This window comes from Notolepis coatsorum, assembly GCF_963971535.1.
Source record: "Notolepis coatsorum genome assembly, chromosome: 10".
Lineage (NCBI taxonomy): Eukaryota > Metazoa > Chordata > Actinopteri > Aulopiformes > Paralepididae > Notolepis > Notolepis coatsorum.
In genome coordinates this window covers 71396462-71416423 of record NC_140174.1, presented here as the reverse complement: position 1 = coordinate 71416423, position 19962 = coordinate 71396462, and the positions used below count along the sequence as shown (strand labels likewise).

At 42.4% G+C, this 19962-nt stretch overlaps 1 protein-coding gene across 1 annotated transcript; it reads right to left on the bottom strand.

Annotated features, from left to right (window-relative positions):
- Positions 1-1394: 1394 nt before the first annotated feature.
- atxn7l3b (ataxin 7 like 3b) lies at positions 1395-19256 on the bottom strand. The gene is made up of 8 exons (XM_084323571.1): positions 19116-19256; positions 18313-18439; positions 17894-18026; positions 16872-17043; positions 7109-7209; positions 6594-6616; positions 4791-4836; positions 1395-2408 (listed from the first exon to the last, which is right to left on the bottom strand). Exons 2-8 carry the CDS (start codon positions 18361-18363, stop codon positions 2329-2331), a joined length of 606 nt encoding a protein of 201 aa, XP_084179697.1. The 5' UTR covers positions 18364-18439; positions 19116-19256; the 3' UTR covers positions 1395-2328.
- Positions 19257-19962: the final 706 nt, after the last annotated feature.

The following is a 19962-nucleotide window of genomic DNA, read 5'->3' as shown; positions in this document are numbered from 1 at the left end:
TCTTACACATTTAGTTTTTATTATTTGTTGGAAGGTGGAAGCTCCGCGTGTCACAGTCCCAGGTGTGTTTTATATAACGTTAATATTAAAACAAAACACAAATGTAAATGAAAAACTACAAAAACTGTGCAAGCTTAACTGGCTTTGTTGTATTTCGGTCTGTGATGCACGCCAATAAGGTTGGACGAGTGAATACAGACCAGTTTATAAAAAATATTTTAAATGTTTATTAGCAACGCCGAGCTTTCAAACCCTAGCATGTGTCTGTCCGAAACCCTCCTGCAACTGCGAGTACCTTTGAAATGTATCTGCAATACTTGTACGATGAGCGTTTTGATAGAGAAAAGCGAGACAGAGTTAATTGTGGGATTTTTCTATGAAGGTATAAGCAGTGGTGCGTTATTGAAATCATCTGGGGTGACACGCACCACGTGCACGCGCGCTCCCTGCGCGTGCGCTCCCGCGAATGCGCATTTAATGTCCCCTCGCTTGGGCACAGACTAAAGACAGTGCCTAATTGCCTCTACGAATGGAATGTAACACGTCTTCACAACAAAGTTAGGTGTGAATGTGTCTGAGAACGTATTTAACACACCTGACGACCGGTGCTATTGATATGCAAATAGCGAGTGAGCTTGCACACCGTGCTACCCCGTCCCATGAACAACGCATGCCTGGGTATAAGGGACTCTGTATTCACTCGTCCAACCTTGTTGGCGTGCATCACAGACCCGAAAGGGGCTGGCTAACGATCAGGCATGCGTTGTTCATGGGACGGGGTAGCACGGTGTGCAAGCTCACTCGCTATTTGCATATCAATAGCGCCGGTCGTCAGGTGTGTTAAATACATTCTCAGACACATTCACACCTAACATGTTGTGAAGACGTGTTACATTCCATTCGTAGAGGCAATTAGGCACTGTCTTTAGTCTGTGCCCAAGCTTGGGGACATTAAATGCGCATTCGCGGGAGCGCGCGCACGCGCCGGGAGCGCGCGTGCACGTGGTGCGTGTCACCCCAGATGATTTCAATAACGCACCACTGCTAACGATACATTTAGGATAGCTACCCACCACATAAATCTTCTACTACAGAAAAACACAAGCCCTGCCCGTAGGAGCCCCACAGATGGAGCAAAAGATGAAAGACCACAAATGGAATATAAATTAGAATGTCACAAACACAATATCGCCCCCCGTGCTGGCAGCTGGCTGCCAACTCACCACGGTGCCTTTCAAACAAAATAAGTATTTATTCATGGTTTGTCCGGATGTAAGAAAATAGGTGTGCAGTGGGTTTTTTGTTGTTGTTGTTGTTTTTCTTCCACAGAAATACACACCTGTGCAACAAAAGTGGCAAAATAAAATAGATTCTCACACAGACACACACCTGAGGACAGGTAACAAATCATTTATTATGCTAGACAGATGAACAAACTGAGCCAGGATAGCAGCAATTCAACTATTGGAATATTTACACTATCACAACACACAGAGGATACATGTAACCCTATACAATGTAAACACATGATAAAGACTTTTCTTTTCTTTATTGAGAATGCTAGGAGAAAAAAACAAGCCCATCCACCAAAAAAAAGAACTGTAGAAATCCGCTTTTCACAGCAAATGACTCCTGATAAGGGGTTCATTCAACAAACTATTTTAAAACGTGTTTCCACAGGTGAATATCAAGTGACAAACCTTCTCACACCCACATACTGTATTCATTTAATAATGAAGTGGAAAATGATCTTGGATTGGGTGAATGTGAAACCCAAAAAAAGAAAATGAAAAAGAGACAAACCATCAGCCATGATTGTCTAAAAGGTCGGTGCCACATTCATCCTAAATTATGCTCCAACGATGAAATACAGTCGTGAGGAAAGATGAACAAATCTCATGCATGATAACTGTTGTTTTCTCCGCTCTCCTTTTAACAATTCCTAACCTGGCCTTGGAGCATCGGTAGCTCTTCAATCGGCTACCTCTGCCTGGGTACTGAATGACTTACCCCAGCATCTAATACCATCGCATATTCATAATTTTTTTACTCCAGTAAAATCATGTCCATTACGAAAATAACTAAAAAAATAATAAAAAAAAAAAACAGAAAAAACAATGAGTGTTGGTGCAATGATTTTTGTGAAAACAACAAATGAGTCAAGTGTACTGTGGGATGTCTGGACCGCTTCGGCAGAACAGCTAACAACACCATAGATGTCAATAGAAACAGAAATGTCCATCCATTTAAGAACAAATAACAGCCTAGGGTGAAGCGGTACTGGTCTTCCCCTGTTTCTGCGTGTGCGTGCGTGTGTGTCTGTGTGTGTTACTGAGGGAACGCCTCATCTTTCATCAACATGCGTGGGCTTTCCTGGTTCTCAATACGACGTCTGGGCCCCATCATGCCTTTCAGAAGAAGAAGAAAAAAGAAATCAGACTGCTGTCACTGATGTCATCTCAGTTCTTATCATGTACACACAAGGCAGTGGTTTAAACTTTAAAGGATGCACCAAACTTCTTATGTACACACCTGACAGTGAGTGGACCTGACAGTGGTTCAAAGGATGCACCAAACTTCTCATGTACACGCCAGACAGTGATTTAAACAATGCACTAAAAGTATCACGTACACACCAGACAGTGATTTAAATGATGCACTAAACGTATCATGTACACACCAGATAGTGATTTAAATTATGCACTAAAAGTAGCACATACACACCAGGCAGTGATGATGCACTAAATGTATCATGTACACACACCAGACAGTGGTTTAAATTGGGGGAGCACCAAATACTAGAAAAGATAAAGACACGCACGTCCCAATTCCCAATAGCACGGGCACTGGATCATAAAATACCTTGAAAGATTTCAGGATTCAGTACATCAAAATATTTCCTACAGCGATATTTCTTTTTAAATGAAAACAGTTAGGAGGGTAGGCTGGTGGCCATGACGTCATTTTGACGAAGTGAATCTGGAAATTCAGTTGGCCTTTCCAGTATGTAGTACTGACACATGGCCACATAAGGTGCTACCAAATGAGACAGCGTTACCACACATTCTGGGCCAACCACGGACATGTCCGTGTTTCGGATCCAACGGTTGAGGGCCAACCACGGATATGTCCGTGGCCAGGTTGTTTTGGCTTTTATTCCATTGTAATATTCTACTTAATGTCACCCTGCGGCACTGCAGATTTACCCTACTCTTGGAATTCGGAAAAGTGCATTACCGGCCAGATCCTCATAGGGGCGCCGTCTCGATAATGCAGTGTTCCCTGTTAGAGACTAGTTTTTTTATTTTTATTTTATCTTGAATGGGTTTTTCTGTTAGCCTACAGCTATGCATGTAGCCGATCGCCTGAAATAGTCTTTGGGACGCTGAATTCAGTATGCAGTAAAGAAATATATAATCAGCCAATGGACATACGGATCTACCAGATGGCGATCGATAACTGGGAAATCCTTTTGGGGATCCAACCGGCCACAGGTAAGAGCTTTTTCACGTAAATTACATGATGATCAGGCCTTGTTATCATACTCAACCAGCCGATCAGCGAATAAGGCTACTGAGGCTAATGCCGTTATTGGTAATCAATAATCAGAAATGACGTCCCCCCCCCCCCTTTCATGCATTCATGGTGGACCATGATACCGACAATATGCATTTTGAGTTTTAGCTTAGCAGAGTTAGCGCCCTATAACTCACGTTCCAGGAAATATACCAGAACATTTTGGTTCATATTCACAACGCTATAAAATGGGAACGTATTGATGAAAACATTATTTGTATAAGGCATATTGAAGGGACGGTTTATAGTGTCAATTGACAATGAGAATGGACAGATAGAAATAATATAAAGTATAGATTTAGCTCTACAAACAGCCTCACGCATAATGAAAGTTTATTATGAAATGCTGGCCGTATAGAGTGGGATTAGACTGATCCCAATGGCCCCGAAAGTGTTAACATGGGGTCGCCTGACAAAAGAAAAAGGTGGGAACCACTGCAGTATCCTTAGACCAGCGTTTCCCAAACTTAGGGTCGCCAATACAAATAAAAAAAAAAAAAAATTTTATAAAAAATCTGTAGATGTGTTCATTCAGTTTGGCACCACATACTTATGTGAATCTGGGTTTTCTACTCTAGCATACCTGAAAAACAAATACAGAAACAGACTAAATGCTCAGCATGACCTCAGAATAGCACTTTCAAAAACCAAGCCCAGAATAGATCTGCTGGTTGAAAACTTCAACCAGCCACATACCTCTCATTAGATTTCATTGTGCCATAGATGAAATAGTATACCCCTTCTAGTCAGGTCAGTAGAATTTTTTAAATAAGTCAGTACAAATTAATCAGAATGTTGCTCAATGTTGGGGTTTAAGGTTGAGGGACGGAGGGAGGGGGTAAGAAATGGAGTTGAAAAAGGGGTGAGAAATAGAAAGGAGAGTAGAACATGTTTGTTCATTTAAAAGTGTTACAAAATTGTATGTACATATGTTATGAGGTGGTGAGCAACTTAACATTACACTCTGATTATTGCTGTGATGTACTTTTATAATTAAATAAATACATTTCATATACATTTGAAATTGATGGTTTGTTGTGTTCTTTATCAGTAGTTTATAAATGTATGTTATGGCAATTCATGATGTATTTTTGTAAGTTTGGGTCCCGGGGAAACACCAAATTTCTCTTTTGGGTCTCGAGCTGAAAAAGTTTGGGAACCCCTGCCCTAGACTATAGAGATGAAGAGCAGCTTGGAGTTTGATTTGGACTTACCGCTTTTATGCTTGAATGATTTAGATCTTCTAGGCGAGTTTGGATTCTGTAGTACAAAAAGAGAAGGGAATATTTTAAATGTCTACTCAAACCAAATGGTAAACGAGAGAAGTCTAATAAAACTTTGGAAATAACACAATGGGAGTTACACTTCAGTCCTTTTTGCTGTAGCTTCCTAGTAGCTTGGACCATTTTTCTCTGTATTCACTATGGATGCCCCGATCACGTTTTTTGCCACCGATACCGATCACCGATCGTCGTGAGCCATATCGGCCGATACCGATCGTTTTTGATTAAAAAGAAATTAAAAATTATTTTATAAGTTTTTTTTCTTTTTTTATATAAAATATATATATTATATAATTAGACTTGTACTTGTATTATCTGCGAGACATCGCCACCACGCAACAAGCTCCACTGTCTGTGTGTACTCTAGTAGCCTCCAGCTACGGCCAGGATTCTCCGGAGCTGCACCTGGACCTATACTCGAGTAGCCTCGAGCAGAGCTACGGCCAGGATTCTCCGGCGCTGCACCTGGACCCTATTGGCATAACGTTACTTAACTGTGCTCAGCAAGCCCTCAGCTCGAATACGCATCGAATCAGTGTTATAAGACATTGATATCAGGAGCTATCTGTAGCTACTGCTAGCCGGATATATAACGTTAATACAACGCCTCAGTGAATTATTTAGTTCAATGGGACATTTCGTTTTGAACGGTGAACTAACTTGCGCTAACGTGAGCTAACGGGTAGCATACACGTCTCTACTAGACTTTGTGGAGCGTTTGTTGATGTCAGGAGCTATCGGTAGCTGGCCGACTAGATGTTATAAGACATTGATATAAGACATTGATATCAGGAGCTATCTGTAGCTACTGCTAGCCGGCTAGATGACGTTAAGACAACTATTTAGTTCAATCGGACATTTCGTTTTGAACGGTGAACTAACGTCAGCTAACGCAAGCTAACGGAGATATCAACATGGACCACTAGACTTCTGGGGCATTTGTTGATATCCGGAGCTATCAGTAGCTAGCCGGCTAAATACCGTTAGACAATGCCTACTAAAAGTGAATAGTTGACTGGGTAATTTTGTTTAAACAGTAACGATAGCTAGGTAGCTAACGTTAGCTCAGGTCGAATGCACTATCTAGACTCAGCAGAGGAGGTCCGCCTCCTCTGTGTTTACAAACTCTACACGGGTACGGGCGGGGCTAGGGAGGAGGAGCAGTTTGCAGGTCCTGTGCGTCTGAGACAAGCGAGTGAGATATCCACTTGATCAGTTTCCGCGATCGGCGAATATGACTAATTATCGGAATTCCCCGATCGCATATTTATACTAATTATCGGCCGATAACGATCGGTGGCCGATCGATCGGGGCATCCCTAGTATTCACTTGTGTCCGTCCGTATGTATGTGTTAATATTGTGTTCTGCCTATGTGAGCAATGTCCTGAGTGTGCTTTGTTGCTCATACTGTTGTATTACTTGCAGTGATTCAGTGATCATTTATCATAATAAAAGTACCTTGATGATTACTACTACTACTAAATTGCTTATTGATAATAAGGCATCAGGTAGAACGCCCCTAACAGAACTATACTCAAACCGGTCCTGTTGACTGACGTCCTGTTGTTTGCTAAGGGTTAGGAACTAAAAAACCCAACTAAACTGCCTTTGATGAGGAGGCTCGGTACACAGAATTTAATTTAGAGATAAAGTGAGTAAAAAAGTAAGTAAGCAGTCATTAAAAGACTGTGCAACATTCCCACAGACGAAAAGACAAAGAACATCAATGTACCTTATCAGATTTCCTTTTCTTGGCTGTCGAAAAGAGAAAAGACACGCATGTTCGATTTTAATAAAAATTTTGGAATGTCTTCCTCGTCTCACATGTCCAGAAGCATTGAAAAGGCATGCGTGGCCATGAAAAACAACTTCATAGTACAGGTTTCAACAAGTAAAAAATCTAAGACTTTAAGACCTTTAAGACCACTTTGAATATAATTGAATACCATTGATGGAATGAAGGAAAATTACTATGAAAAGTAATTCCATACAAATTGTTGGGGGGGGGGGGGAGCTGATAGGCTATTACTGTACTACATAGCTTGCAGCCCGGACATTTCCCTCAAACACATGTAAGCCCAATACAGAGAAGTTATCGCAACATAGAAGTAACCTCCTAATCTGATACATTTTTAGGACTATTTGAGACTTTAGTCCTAAAATTCTGATTATTAAATTTGAGACTTTTAAAGACTTTATGTCCCTGTACATCACCGAAAAAGAGGGCAGAAAAAAGCAGTATGCTACCTTTCTTCTCAGCCCCGTAGGACCAGTCGTTGTCGTTGACGTCGTCGTTGTCCTCTTGGTCACTCTCCGACTTGTTGTTGGTGTTGTTACCAGTGACTATTCTGGAAGAGGGAGGGAGGCGTGAGGCATCACACACACACACACACACACACAGTGACTCAGCATTACCTCCACTGCCTTTGAAGTCACAGCAGGAATATAAAACAGTTCAATTCTGGTTTCAAATGTCATGGTTTTTCTCTTCTTAAAGGGATCGTTCAGATTTTTGGAACACTAGCCCCGTTTGCTACTTATAAGGCGAAGGAGGCGTGTGCAAAACGGCGAGGGCCGTGTGCAAAACAGCGAAAGGGTCGGCATTGCATCTGCACCATGCTGACCCATTCAACAGGTAGCGTGGAAGCGATTTGCGACTGATCTCTAAATGAGATTAGATTCAAATGCATTGTCATTATACAGCACAAGTACAATACACCATCCAACCAAAGTGGATAAATAAATGCTCCAGAAATAAAGAAATGCGTGGAGAAACGGCTTAGTGAGGCAGCCTCAGCGCGCACACACACGTACTGTATATGTGCAAAATTAATCGTTCCAAGTAGGCTTCTATTATTCTAATGACTTGTTTAATAATTAGGTATTACAGTAGTAAGTCCTACTGTAGAACATGACTTATTAGCATGACATCTCATTTAGTAATGTCAAGAGCCAAGGTCGTTCAGTATGGACAGTACTAAATGAGATGTCATGCTAATATGTCATGTTCTACAGTAGGACTAGAGCTGTCCCCGAAGCCTGTTTTTGGGATTCAAACGTTTGCCAGGGTTTTTCGAAGAGACATTCGAACCATCGTTTTTAATCATGCAAAAAGATTTGCTCCTAAATAATTCTCTCAACTTCACTTTAGGCACATTTACGCATATTGCTGCGGTTATTAAGAGTAGTACCACCTACTTACTGGATGGAAATCCATTTTGTGAATAGATTTGTTGAAACAACATCTTTGTTGGCCAACGGCCGGGTTTCATCGCCAACCGTTGAGCGCCAAACCCGACTGTAGTCGGATTTTGATATTTTTTTTTCGATTTTCCTATTCAAAACAGTCGCGCGGACCATGGTGACTCATCAATTGCAATGACGATTGAATCCTGCCAGGTGGCAGTATCGCCTACCTTATGAACATGCATGGTCCAGCTTAGTGCCAGCCCCACAGCCCCCAAACAACTAGGGACTCGTTTCGAGCAGCAGTGAGCAGGACACGTTTGACAATCGCGATCGCCTAGAGCAAACTATTGGATATTATGAAAAAGACTAAATGGATTATATGGATGATGATTATGGACGATAAGGTGCGTTTCCACCAGACTATGTTGGACTCAGCACTACTGATAAAACGTTAAAAACAACCAGACTGTTGGCTAGGAGAATTAGAACGCACCAGAAGTTGAACACGATACACACAATAAGGGATACAAAGACTAATGAAATATTTAGGGACCCAGCTGAAATAGAGAGGACATTTAGAGAATACTATGAGAAATTATACACACAGCCAAAAGCAGCGGGAGAAGAGGAAATAGAAACATATCTGGAGAAGCTAGAGTTACCATCGATAGGGAAAGAACAGAATGAAGAGTTAAATAAAATAATTACGGAACAAGAACTGGAAGATGCAATTAGTAGAGCTAAAAACAACAAGTCTCCGGGGAGCGACGGATTCCCATCGGAATTCTACAAGACATTTAGAACTGAATTAGCACCCATGTTAGGGGCGGCGTTCAGACACACGATGGAAGAGGGGAAAATGCCCCCCTCGTGGAAGGAAGCCATAATCACCACGATACCGAAGGAAGGGAAGGATAGGGAATTATGTAGTAGTTTCAGACCTGTGTCCATACTCAACGTAGATTACAAGATGTATACATCGATAATATCAAAAAGATTTGAGACGTTTATGCCAGACATTATAGATGAAGATCAAACTGGATTTATTAAAGGGAGACAGACACAGGACAACGTGAGAAAGACATTACACATAGTAGAGGAGATACAAAAACAAGGGGGTAGCGCGGTACTGATTAGCCTAGATGCAGAAAAAGCGTTCGACAGTGTGAGCTGGACATTTTTATATAAAACATTGATGAGGTTCGGACTGAACGGGAGGGCGATGAAGATGATCAAGGCGCTATATCAAGAGCCGACAGCGAGGGTTAAGGTGAATGGCAGCTTGACGGATAGAATCAGATTAGAGAGGGCTACCAGACAGGGATGTTGTCTCTCACCGACGCTCTTCGCCGTTTTCATAGAACCACTGGCACAACTGATCAGGCAGACCGAGGACATCAAGGGAGTAAGGATAAAGGGAACGGAATATAAACTAGGCTTATTTGCAGACGACGTGATAGTATACATGAGGCAACCAGAAAAGAGCTTCCCGGCACTGATGATCTACTGAAGGAATATGGTCACTACTCAGGATACAAACTAAACGTGACAAAGACACAGACCTTAGCATGGAACTACTCTCCAACGACGGAAATTAGAGAACAGTACGGGATAAGATGGGACATGGACAAGATTAAATACTTAGGGGTGAACATCACGAGAGGGGTGGAGAAACTGTTTGAGGCGAATTATACACAGATAAATCAGAACATCAAGAGAGACCTAGAGAGATGGACAGTAATGCCCTTGGACTTCAATTCAAGAATAGAGGTCATTAAAATGAACATACTATCAAGGTTACTGTACCTATTCCAGTCACTACCGATACAAATACCACAGAATCAATTCAGGGAGTGGGACAGACTGATATCGAGGTTCATATGGGCGGGGAGAAGACCACGGGTCAGATATAAAACACTACAACTACCAAAGGAAGAGGGAGGGATGGCAGTACCCAGCCTACAAGATTATTACTATGCAGCACAACTGAGAGCAGTGACGTGCTGGTGTAACGACAGATATGAGGCAAGATGGAAAGACATTGAAAAAGAAGGGGAGGGATACAAGGTACAAGCTCTGGTGGGGGATAGGGAACTATTTAAAGAAAAAGAGGGACTATTAGATCCAATCACCAAATACACCTTGACCATATGGAACAGAGTAGTAAAAACACACAAATTGGAGAAGCAGTCAGGGGTCCTGAGATGGGTAGCACATGACAAGAGATTCAAACCAGGGAGGTTAGACCATGGATTCAGAAGGTGGGAGAGGGGGGGGCAACAGCAATATGCAAAATGATAGAGAAGGGAGAAATGCAGACACTACAAAAATTAAAGGAGAAATTTGGACTAGAAAACAGGGACCACTTCAGATATCTACAGGTTAGAGACTACTACAACAAAGAAATAAGGGGGGCCAAAGACGAGGAACAGAATGGAATAATAAAGATGATAGTATGGGCATACGAAGGGGGGCAAGGAAGAGTAATATCAGCAATATACCGGGCTATAATGACCAGCAAGGGACACACGACCGATTACATAAGGGAGAAATGGGAGAGAGAGCTAGAGATAGAAATAACAGGGAAGGAATGGGGGAACATATGCGAGGTACAACATTCAACAACAGGATCGAGAATATGGAAAGAATTTGGATGGAAAAACATAATCAGATTCTTTATAACCCCAGAGCTGAAGGGAAAATATGCACCAACACAAAAAGCATGCTGGAGGATGTGTGGGAAGGAGGGGGCAAATCACACGCACATATTCTGGGGATGTCAGAAGCTGAAGGGGTATTGGGAGGAGATAGGGGAAGCAATGATCAGAATATTAGGATACGGGATACCACAAACAGGACTGGTGCTTTACTTAGGAGACCTGACACACGAGGGAATACAAGGGGGGGACAAATATTTAATAAAGATAATGTTGATAGCGGCCAGAAAAGCAATAACGAGACTGTGGTATAAGGAAGACCCACCGACAATAGCAAAATGGGTAGGAATAGTGGAAGAAATACAGGATATGGAAAGGATAACACACATGCTGAGGTTACAGGAAGAGAAATTTGGGGAAAGATGGGGAAAGTGGGAGGATTATAAAAGGAACGAGAACGACATCACAGAGGAAGAACCAAATGCAACACAAGAGAGCGAAGGGTAAAGGAGGAAAGATGTTCAAGCAGGGTCTATGAACCCATGTCACACACCTGTACTTTAGTTAATATTATCTATTTTGTTTTTGGGATATTACAAGTGCTGAATGCTTTTATATAGGGATGTCCGATATTATCGGCCGACCGATATTATCGGCCGATATCGGCAGTAAAATGTGATATCGGAAAATATCGGTATCAGTTTAAAAAAAGAAAAAAACAATAACAATATTTGTTATATATATATCCAGTGAAATTATTAGTTACCTGAAATTATTCCGTTTTTTGGGGTGGGAAACCCTGCATATATCGGTATCGGTTGATATCGGTATCGGAAATTAAGAGTTGGACAATATCGGAATATCGGTAAAAAAGCCAATATCGAGCATCCCTACTTTTATACCTTATTATTTATGTCTGTTTAACGGTGTGATATTAAATATTCAGGGATGATGTGGTTTGTGTATGGGTGAAACAAAAGGCAAAGTGAAAGTTAATAAACAAGAGAAAAAAAAAGAAAGGACGAAGGAGAAGGGAAGAAAGAAACTCAAGGAGGGTCTCTGGACCCAGATCACACATACAAACCTTAGTCAGCATTTATTGTCTTTGAGTAGGAATTACCTGTTTATGCCTGTTTAAGGGAGATACACAATCAGCCTTTGTATCAAATACCTAGAAAACAACAGTAGGGGAACCAGACAACTAACCATGTGATACCCATGTAAATATTTATGTGCACTGTTTTTTCTTTTTGTCTTTATTGTGATACTAGTCTCTTCATTTTTTATTATTTATTTTTTGTAAGTGCTGTCTGTCTAAATAAATGTTAATAAAAAATTTAAGTTTAAAAAAAAAAAAAACGTTAAAAACAACTATAAACGGGCGGTCAGGTGGCGTAACGGAGATTGCGTTCGTCACCAACCCCGGAGCGGCTGGATTCGCCTGTTCGAATCCAGCTCACAGCTCCGGGGTTGTCACCAGCTTGGCTGGCCGTTCACACTAATACAATTGGCAGTATTAGAGGGTGGGAGAAGCTGGCGGGGTGGGTCCGGGTCGTTGTAAACAGCGACTCCTACAGTTCGGTCGGGGCGCCTGCTAAGCGCGGATAGGATCTAAGTGGGATAGTGTGATCCTTCCACACGCTACCCCCTCTCAGTGAGAATCCGCGCTGCCAGGTGAAAAGAAGCGGTTGATTGGCTGGACGTGTGTCGGAGGAAGCACGTTGTAGCTAAGGGGCTACACGACCCTGACTGTATTTAAAGGATAGGTTAAACCACTACTAGAATATTAATTAGCCAGACATTAAATGTACACAAAATGGCGGACACTATTAACTGAGAGGGGACAGTGATACAAAGTTAAATAATCACTTTAATGTTAATAGCAAACATACATATTATATATAGTGCAGATCTCCTGTTACTAATAGAATGTCAATGCAGTAATGTCAGAGGTAAGTATAGTCCTGGACTACTAGTACCCGACCGCCGGAGCTCTGAATGGAGTGAGAAGGAGTAAACAGCACGGGGAAAGCAAGATGGCGGATGGAGACGATATTCTCTGAGTTCCTACTCCAGAGAGCTGCAGACCAACGTGGGATAATCCTGTCGTCGCTGGTTAGGGGGGGTCTCGTACGGACCTGGTTCCTGTATTCCAAGCGCCCGATGGCAGGATTAATAGCTAATATTCCAAACGCCCGTTGGCATGGTCGCTAGCTAGTTAGCCCTTGTATGCTAAGGCTAACCCGCATGTAGTCCGTAATAGGTCGTTGAATCCAGAACGCAGCTGGGTTCAGCTAGAAGTCTCTCAACATTACTTCCTTATTTGCCCGTCTGCAAATCTACAGAGATGGCTATTTACTTCACTTCGCTCGAACAAGTCACTCTACTTTGCGAATGGTGGCTCGACAATATTATAGTGGTATCTAATTAGCTGTACAGCTTTCTATCAAGATATGTTGCTTGCCGTCTGGTTTACTGCTGCACCAAACGTTTTTTCTCTCTCACCCACTCTGCCCGGGCATGTTCTAAAACCCTGCGCATGCGCTCACGCTGAAAATATATATAAACAATATATAAGGTATACAAAATAATAAACATGGACTTTATGTGTTAATCTGGACCTTCAGAACACACGTGGTAGCCTCCACTCTCCCAGACCGACTGTGGGGGGTAAGTGTGCAGCGACCAGGAAGGGGATTGGGAATTGGCATAACGACTAACATGGGAGAAAATCGGAGGAAAAAGGAGGGGGAAAAAGAAGAAAAAAAAACTATAATCAAACCGACCGATCAAACAAACCTATTCGGCTCCGTGGTATAGTCTGGCCCAAGCACACAATAGTAACCTGCAATGCAATGGCGAGCGAACTATTGGATATTATGAAGAAGACAAAACGGATTATATGGATGATGATTATGGATGATAAGGTGCGTTTCCACCAGACTATGTTGGACTATGTTGGACTCAGCACTACTGGTCAAACATAAAGAAACTATAATCAAACCGACCGATGAGGAAACATATTCGGCTCCGTCTATAGTCTGGCCAGAGCAGATGAAGACGGATGAGGGCTACCTAACATTATGTATTGATCCTGTTCTGATTAAAGACACTTTTGGACTCGAAGTGAGAAATGGAGTACCGCTAAAACAAAGGTAACGTCTATTTTACATGTACTTTACCAAAACTCCATCATAAAACATGCATTTGTATGATCGCAGCGTCGGATAAACATGTTCCACGTTCAGTAAAATAGACATAGGGGGTCCTTACCATAGCCAGAAGGTAATCCAAAAAGAATAATTCCAATGATCCCATCGGCGATCGCGATTACAAGTTTATATGTAATTTAATTACATGTGTTTACTGAACACTAGGTTGAGGCGAGCGGATCTGCTTGCGATTGCTTTGGAAGAGCTCCTCCCCCACAGAGCCAGTCTCGATGCCTCGAATGCTGCCTTCCTATCCCGAGTTCAAATGGTAGATGATATCTGGTGATATTCGATCTGCATTGCAGTCAGGCCACGTGAGCGGATCGGCGCGGGCGAGAAATCCGCTCTTCGCTCTTTAAAGCTTGGTCCGCTCCGCTAATCGCTCATGTTGACCCCGCCCCCAAGTCGCTCTCCGCTCGCTCACCTTGAATCGAGCGCTCCCCGCTCCACATCGCTCGGCAGATTTTTTTTTTTGGAGCATGGTGTAAATTAGCTCAAACTACAACAGTCTACACCCCCTGGGCCCCTTAACAATTGTTTGTATTGAGCCGCATTGTAATTGTACCCATTCTGCAATGTTAAATAACGTTGTTTATCCATTCACTAGCTCTATTAAGCGATGATAGCTAGCCTAGCCACAATGCTATGGCATGTAAGCTAACGACAACAACAATGGCGTCAAAACTTTTTCTAACAGGATGTGAGTGACAAAGCCTGAACAGGATATCACAGGTTCACCCTTCTCATTGGTTGAAAATGGCCTTCATGTTTGTACATCGCCATCTGTTGCTTTGGCATTGTACTACATGTATATTACATCAGTGTTAAACCACTGTGAGCGGCCTGGAGTGGATTGGAGCGGAGGAGAACTCTCGCTCCGGACGTCGCGCCGACCCATTTTAAAACCCACTCCTCGCTCACGTCAAAACCGCCCGCTCCGCTCCCTGCGCAGCTCACGCGCCGCACCGCTCACATGCCCTGATTGCAGTTCAAGCGTATGTGGCTGTGCCAAAGTGATTCAGATCACTTCGAGTCTGTAGCACGGGGATCAAAGGAAAAATATCAAACAATCTAATAACGTATATATACGTGATTGGCATTCAACGCATGGCGAGCAAACACGTATACGTAGATGGCGCAGATTTAGTTACCGTAATGATACAAATATTGTCTTATTTATTATCATTATAATTATTTAATTCCACGGATGTCTGTAGTATCGGCAATCCCCAATGATTTGTCCCAGAGGCGCACACCCGTCTGTCTGACTTACGACTGCCTTTGAGTTCGTAAATCCTACAACAAATACACTTGTTGTAAATTTACAGTACGAAGCCGTTCAAGAATGCCGAATAACTACGTAAATCGAGTTACAAAGGAATTCCTTGGTAACTTTTACGTATGTCCGTTTGAGAATGAGGACCATTATTGGTAAATAGCAAATAGGGCTAGGGTTCCAAAAACCGGAACTATCCCTTTAAACAGCCCCCATCCTGATTCGAAATGACCATATCTTCGTCAAATGTGTGGGGAAAGGTGGGTAACTTCAGCGCTCTGTAGCGAGTGAGTGTAACTGCTGCAGTGTCAGCTGGCTCCCCTTCCATTTCACTGCTGTGCCTTGAATGCCAAATGCCGTGCCTGTCTTAATTCTGCCAGTCAGACTCGGAGGGAAGCTTTGCTAGTGATTTTCTTAGGCCTAGACTAGAGGACACAGGAAGAAGTGCACCTCTGCAGTACCAGCCCCTCACAGAAAGGGATAGTTCAGATTTTTTGGAAGCCTTAGCCCTATTTCATTTATAAAATAATTAAAATTACCGAAAAGGTGTAGGCTGAAGCAGAGGCTTATAATTGCCTACCCTTTTTACATTACATTATTTACATTTATTTGTTTTTTTTACAAAAACAACATAATTCAGTACATCATTTTGCAAAAACAAAAAGGTTACAAAAGCTAGTCATCAATTTTAGACATAGCAAGGTATCCCATCTCCATACCATAAATGGCTCAGAGGTGGAGATGGTGAGCAGTTTTAAATTTCTTGGAGTCACCATTTCAAATTACCTGAGCTGGCACTCAAATACCAGAACCATTGTTAAAAAAGTCCCAGCAACGTCTTTTCTTTCTTAGGAAACTGAAAGTTCACTAATAACTACATAACTTCTATCGATGTGTGATTGAGAGCATTCTTACTTCCTCCTGTACTATATGGTTTGGTAACATTACAGAGCAGGAGAATAAATCTCTGAACAGAATTGTGCATCTCGCACGCAAGACAATCGGGGTCGGTCTGCCAGCTCTAGAAGAGATCTATGGTGCCAGGCTGCTTTCCCGTGCCTCTGGCATTATCAACGACCCCTCTGGTCACCCAGCCGCAGGCCTCTTTGTCCCCCTCCCCTCGGGCATAAGCTACCGCTCTATCACATGCTCTACCTCTCGGTTTACTAAAAGTTTCTTCCCCAGTGCTGTGCGCAGCCTGAATAACTCCAAAGGCTAGATTTGTATATTGTCTTATTCTTAATTTGGTGTACACTCGTCAGGTTGTGGAAGTGCCGTTTCTGTGTGTCTGTGCATTATGCACTTTGATAATACACTTTTACTGTAAATTGTGCCTCTATGGATCATGCACTTTACTATATGCACTTTATGGGATGTTGATCTTAACCCTAGCATTTGTCCTTTTATACCATCTGTATTTTTTTGTTTTACTGTCCATGTTTTTTTCTGTACCGTTTCTACTCTGCTCCTGTATTGGTTTAGTTGTAGACACACAGTATTGCTCTGTACCTGTATTCCAATGTGGATTCGTCCGTACCTGGCAAATAAAATCTCTGACTCTGACAGTGGTGGTGAGAAGAGGATTCACTGTTCAGAGCCCAGGGTTGGAGAGGACAAGTGCAGAGCACCACGTGCCTTCCGGAAGCTGGAAATCATGATTTATTTATTTTCTTTACCTGCGGTTTGCTATGCGGCTGCTATTGCGTCCCATTCCAAGGCATTTCTCCAGGTGCGGGGCGAAGCGTGAGGCGGCGATGCTCCTGCTGCAGTTGGGACAGACACACTCCTTGTTCTTCCACTGGTTGTACACCTGGCCGAACACATCTACCCCTGGCTGGTCCACGATTTCTCGGGGGGAAAGCCAAAAGAAATATTAAGAGATCATTTTTTTTAAAGGCCCTAGCAGTAAGATACTTGATCGTTTGGAATGATAACCACATAGACTCAAACCAACAATTTTGTGGAATGAGCAGGTATTTCAATGGTTGAGTGTATACAGTTCGTAATAGTGAGGACGGTTTTGCCTCGACCATTAAAATGACGTGCTTATTCCACAAAATGTATGGTTTGAGTGTACGTGGTATTCATTACAGACTATCAAATATCTTACAAATATTAGCTTAACTTTTAACCCCTTTGAGGTGTGAAGTCTCCCCCCCCCCCCAAACATTTCCTCAGAATTTAATGTTGTAATTCTAGATGAAATAAAGTAGAGAGGAGAAGTGGGGAAGCAACAGGGTGGATATGAATCTATTATTATTACCTCTCCTGGCCGTCTCCTCATATTAAACACCAGGACATGAACAAGGTAATTAACTCCAACTTCTCTAGTTGTGCTCAATGTTCCAACTGTCCAAACTTGCTACGCATGCAAAAGCCATTCATTCTTCACCAGCCATCTAAATTCTTGCGACCATCTTGGCCACAGGAGTCTGTCTAGGCCGGGCCTTCACACAACCCTATAGTGTTAAAGACAACTACATAACATTAAGGTCAGCAACAGGGGGTTTAATGGCTTGAATATGTAATATCTAATTCAATATGGCTAAGCAGATGGAATCATCACATTGAGGTTCATACAATTATTATTGATTATCGTGTGCGACAGGGCTGGCTCACAAATGCAGGATAACGATGAACAGGACACCCAATTAACCAGAGGTTTACCAAGCAGGCACTCCATAGCCTGGATGCTTACCAAAGTCCCTCATGCTTTCTTGGTCCGTGTCATCGAGGAAGAAGTAGCCCTGCTTGACGGCGCGGTGGACCTCAAAACACAGGCCCAGGCATGCATCCTCCACCAAGTCAGACAGGATGTCCTGTGCTAGGCCCTGGTGAGAGAGGACCAGGGGAAGAGACGAGACATTTAAACCGAGGGAGCAGATAGCACTTTCTGAAATCCCCCATGTTCCCTCTAGAGATCACCAGAAATTAACTTGGGTAGGACACAAACTGAGGATGATGACTTATGACTATTGCATCCTTGGGTCTACAACTGTTACATGTCCCTCAATTTGCATTCAGTTAGGGTTCTGCATAAGGTATCCAAAGCTCGTTTTGAATGCTCATTAGGATATTACTTTTGAATCAGGATTGGCCTCTACTTCAGACGTTTACCTCCAGCTTGCTGTTGTCCAGGCTGGACATTGAAACCTCCTCCATTTTCATTTGCCAGAACTACAAGATGAGCCGACACTTCTGTGTTCATGCTGTAGCGCAGCAAGCATTGGCCAAGAAGACAAGGCTGCAGCAAGAAGGGACAAACACATAGCTGACAGTTAGCAACATTGTAGCATCAGATTATTCTGTTCCGTTGTTTTTAGAATGTGGTCTCGACGCATGACGTGATGATATATTTACAACACGTTGCATATACTGCCAGGGAGTGGATTTCCGACTTTTCACGGTTATACTTATAACCTAATAAAAAGACAAATATAATGATAGCTAATGATGTTAGTGTGACGCCGCATCGTTTCATATAACACAAAGAAACAACACATTTAACACACTGAATAACAACTTACGCTTCAATGTCTAACAGGCGTAGCCAAATCAAAACAAAAGATCATCATGGCTATGAATACATGGCTATACTAGATTCACGATTACAAAGGGCGGTGCGCGCGCGGACACCTATAAAGTCAACATAATTCGATACGACGAAGCAAAATGGAACAAATGGATACAAATGGACATTATTTTGTAGCATGATTGTGCCTTTGAATAACTGGATTTGACTGCTGCGAAGCTTGTCCACACACCAGCCCAACACTGCTGCACTGCGGCTATTCTCTATATACAAGCCTCAGTACATCGTCCGATTAGAGGAAAACTGACATTTTCACACGTACGCAAAATCAACCGACTAAAAGATGTAACAATCACACCCATGCAAATAGGCAATTGTGTTTATTTACCTATTTCGGCAGGCATCCATCTTTACACCAGAGCTCAGGCAGTAGCAATCGATCGCCACACGCGAGTTTCCACGGAATCCTCGCTGCACTACCGATGAGATCCTCCACCGCAGTAAACAAATGGACAGTTTTATTCCAAATATCGTGACCACATCACATGTACTACTCGTTGTATTTGGATTGCTTTTGGTTTCGCTTGGTGACCTATTTTAAATAGTTACAAACAAATGTCCGAACACAACCCCCTCCAATGTACAGTAAATTACCAAGTATGGTCTTGTCAATAATCCAATGTACAGTTTTGTTTGTACAGTTGTACAGTGTGTCCCCCCCCCACCCCTCCTACCCAACCCACCCCCCCCCCCCCACTCCTACCCACCCAATCCAATGTACAGTTTCTACGTATACTCTTTTTTTCTGGACTCTTTTTGTATCACAAACAGTACTGTAATTGCAAATCTGGTATGTCATAAATGTATAGATGTAGCAGTACTGTCTATATATGTTACGATGAATTGAAAATGGGGGACCCTGATGTAAACAAGACGAAAGTCTTTTCTGCATCCCCTTAACAATTGTATGTATTGAGCTGTACTGTACTGTACCCATTCTGCAATCTGTTAATAAAGTTTTCAATCAATCAATCAATCAATCAAACATGTACAACAGCCAGTTCTGAACTTCACAAGGCAACATACCATAAAACAGAAAAATGTCAGACAAAATATTTATGTATCCTTTCAACTATTTGTATACACTTATTTGAATCCGTGAAACATCTTCCTTTAGTTTTGCAGCACCCCCTCCAAGCTGTTATTGCTGGGTGTTGTACACACCAAATTTTGTA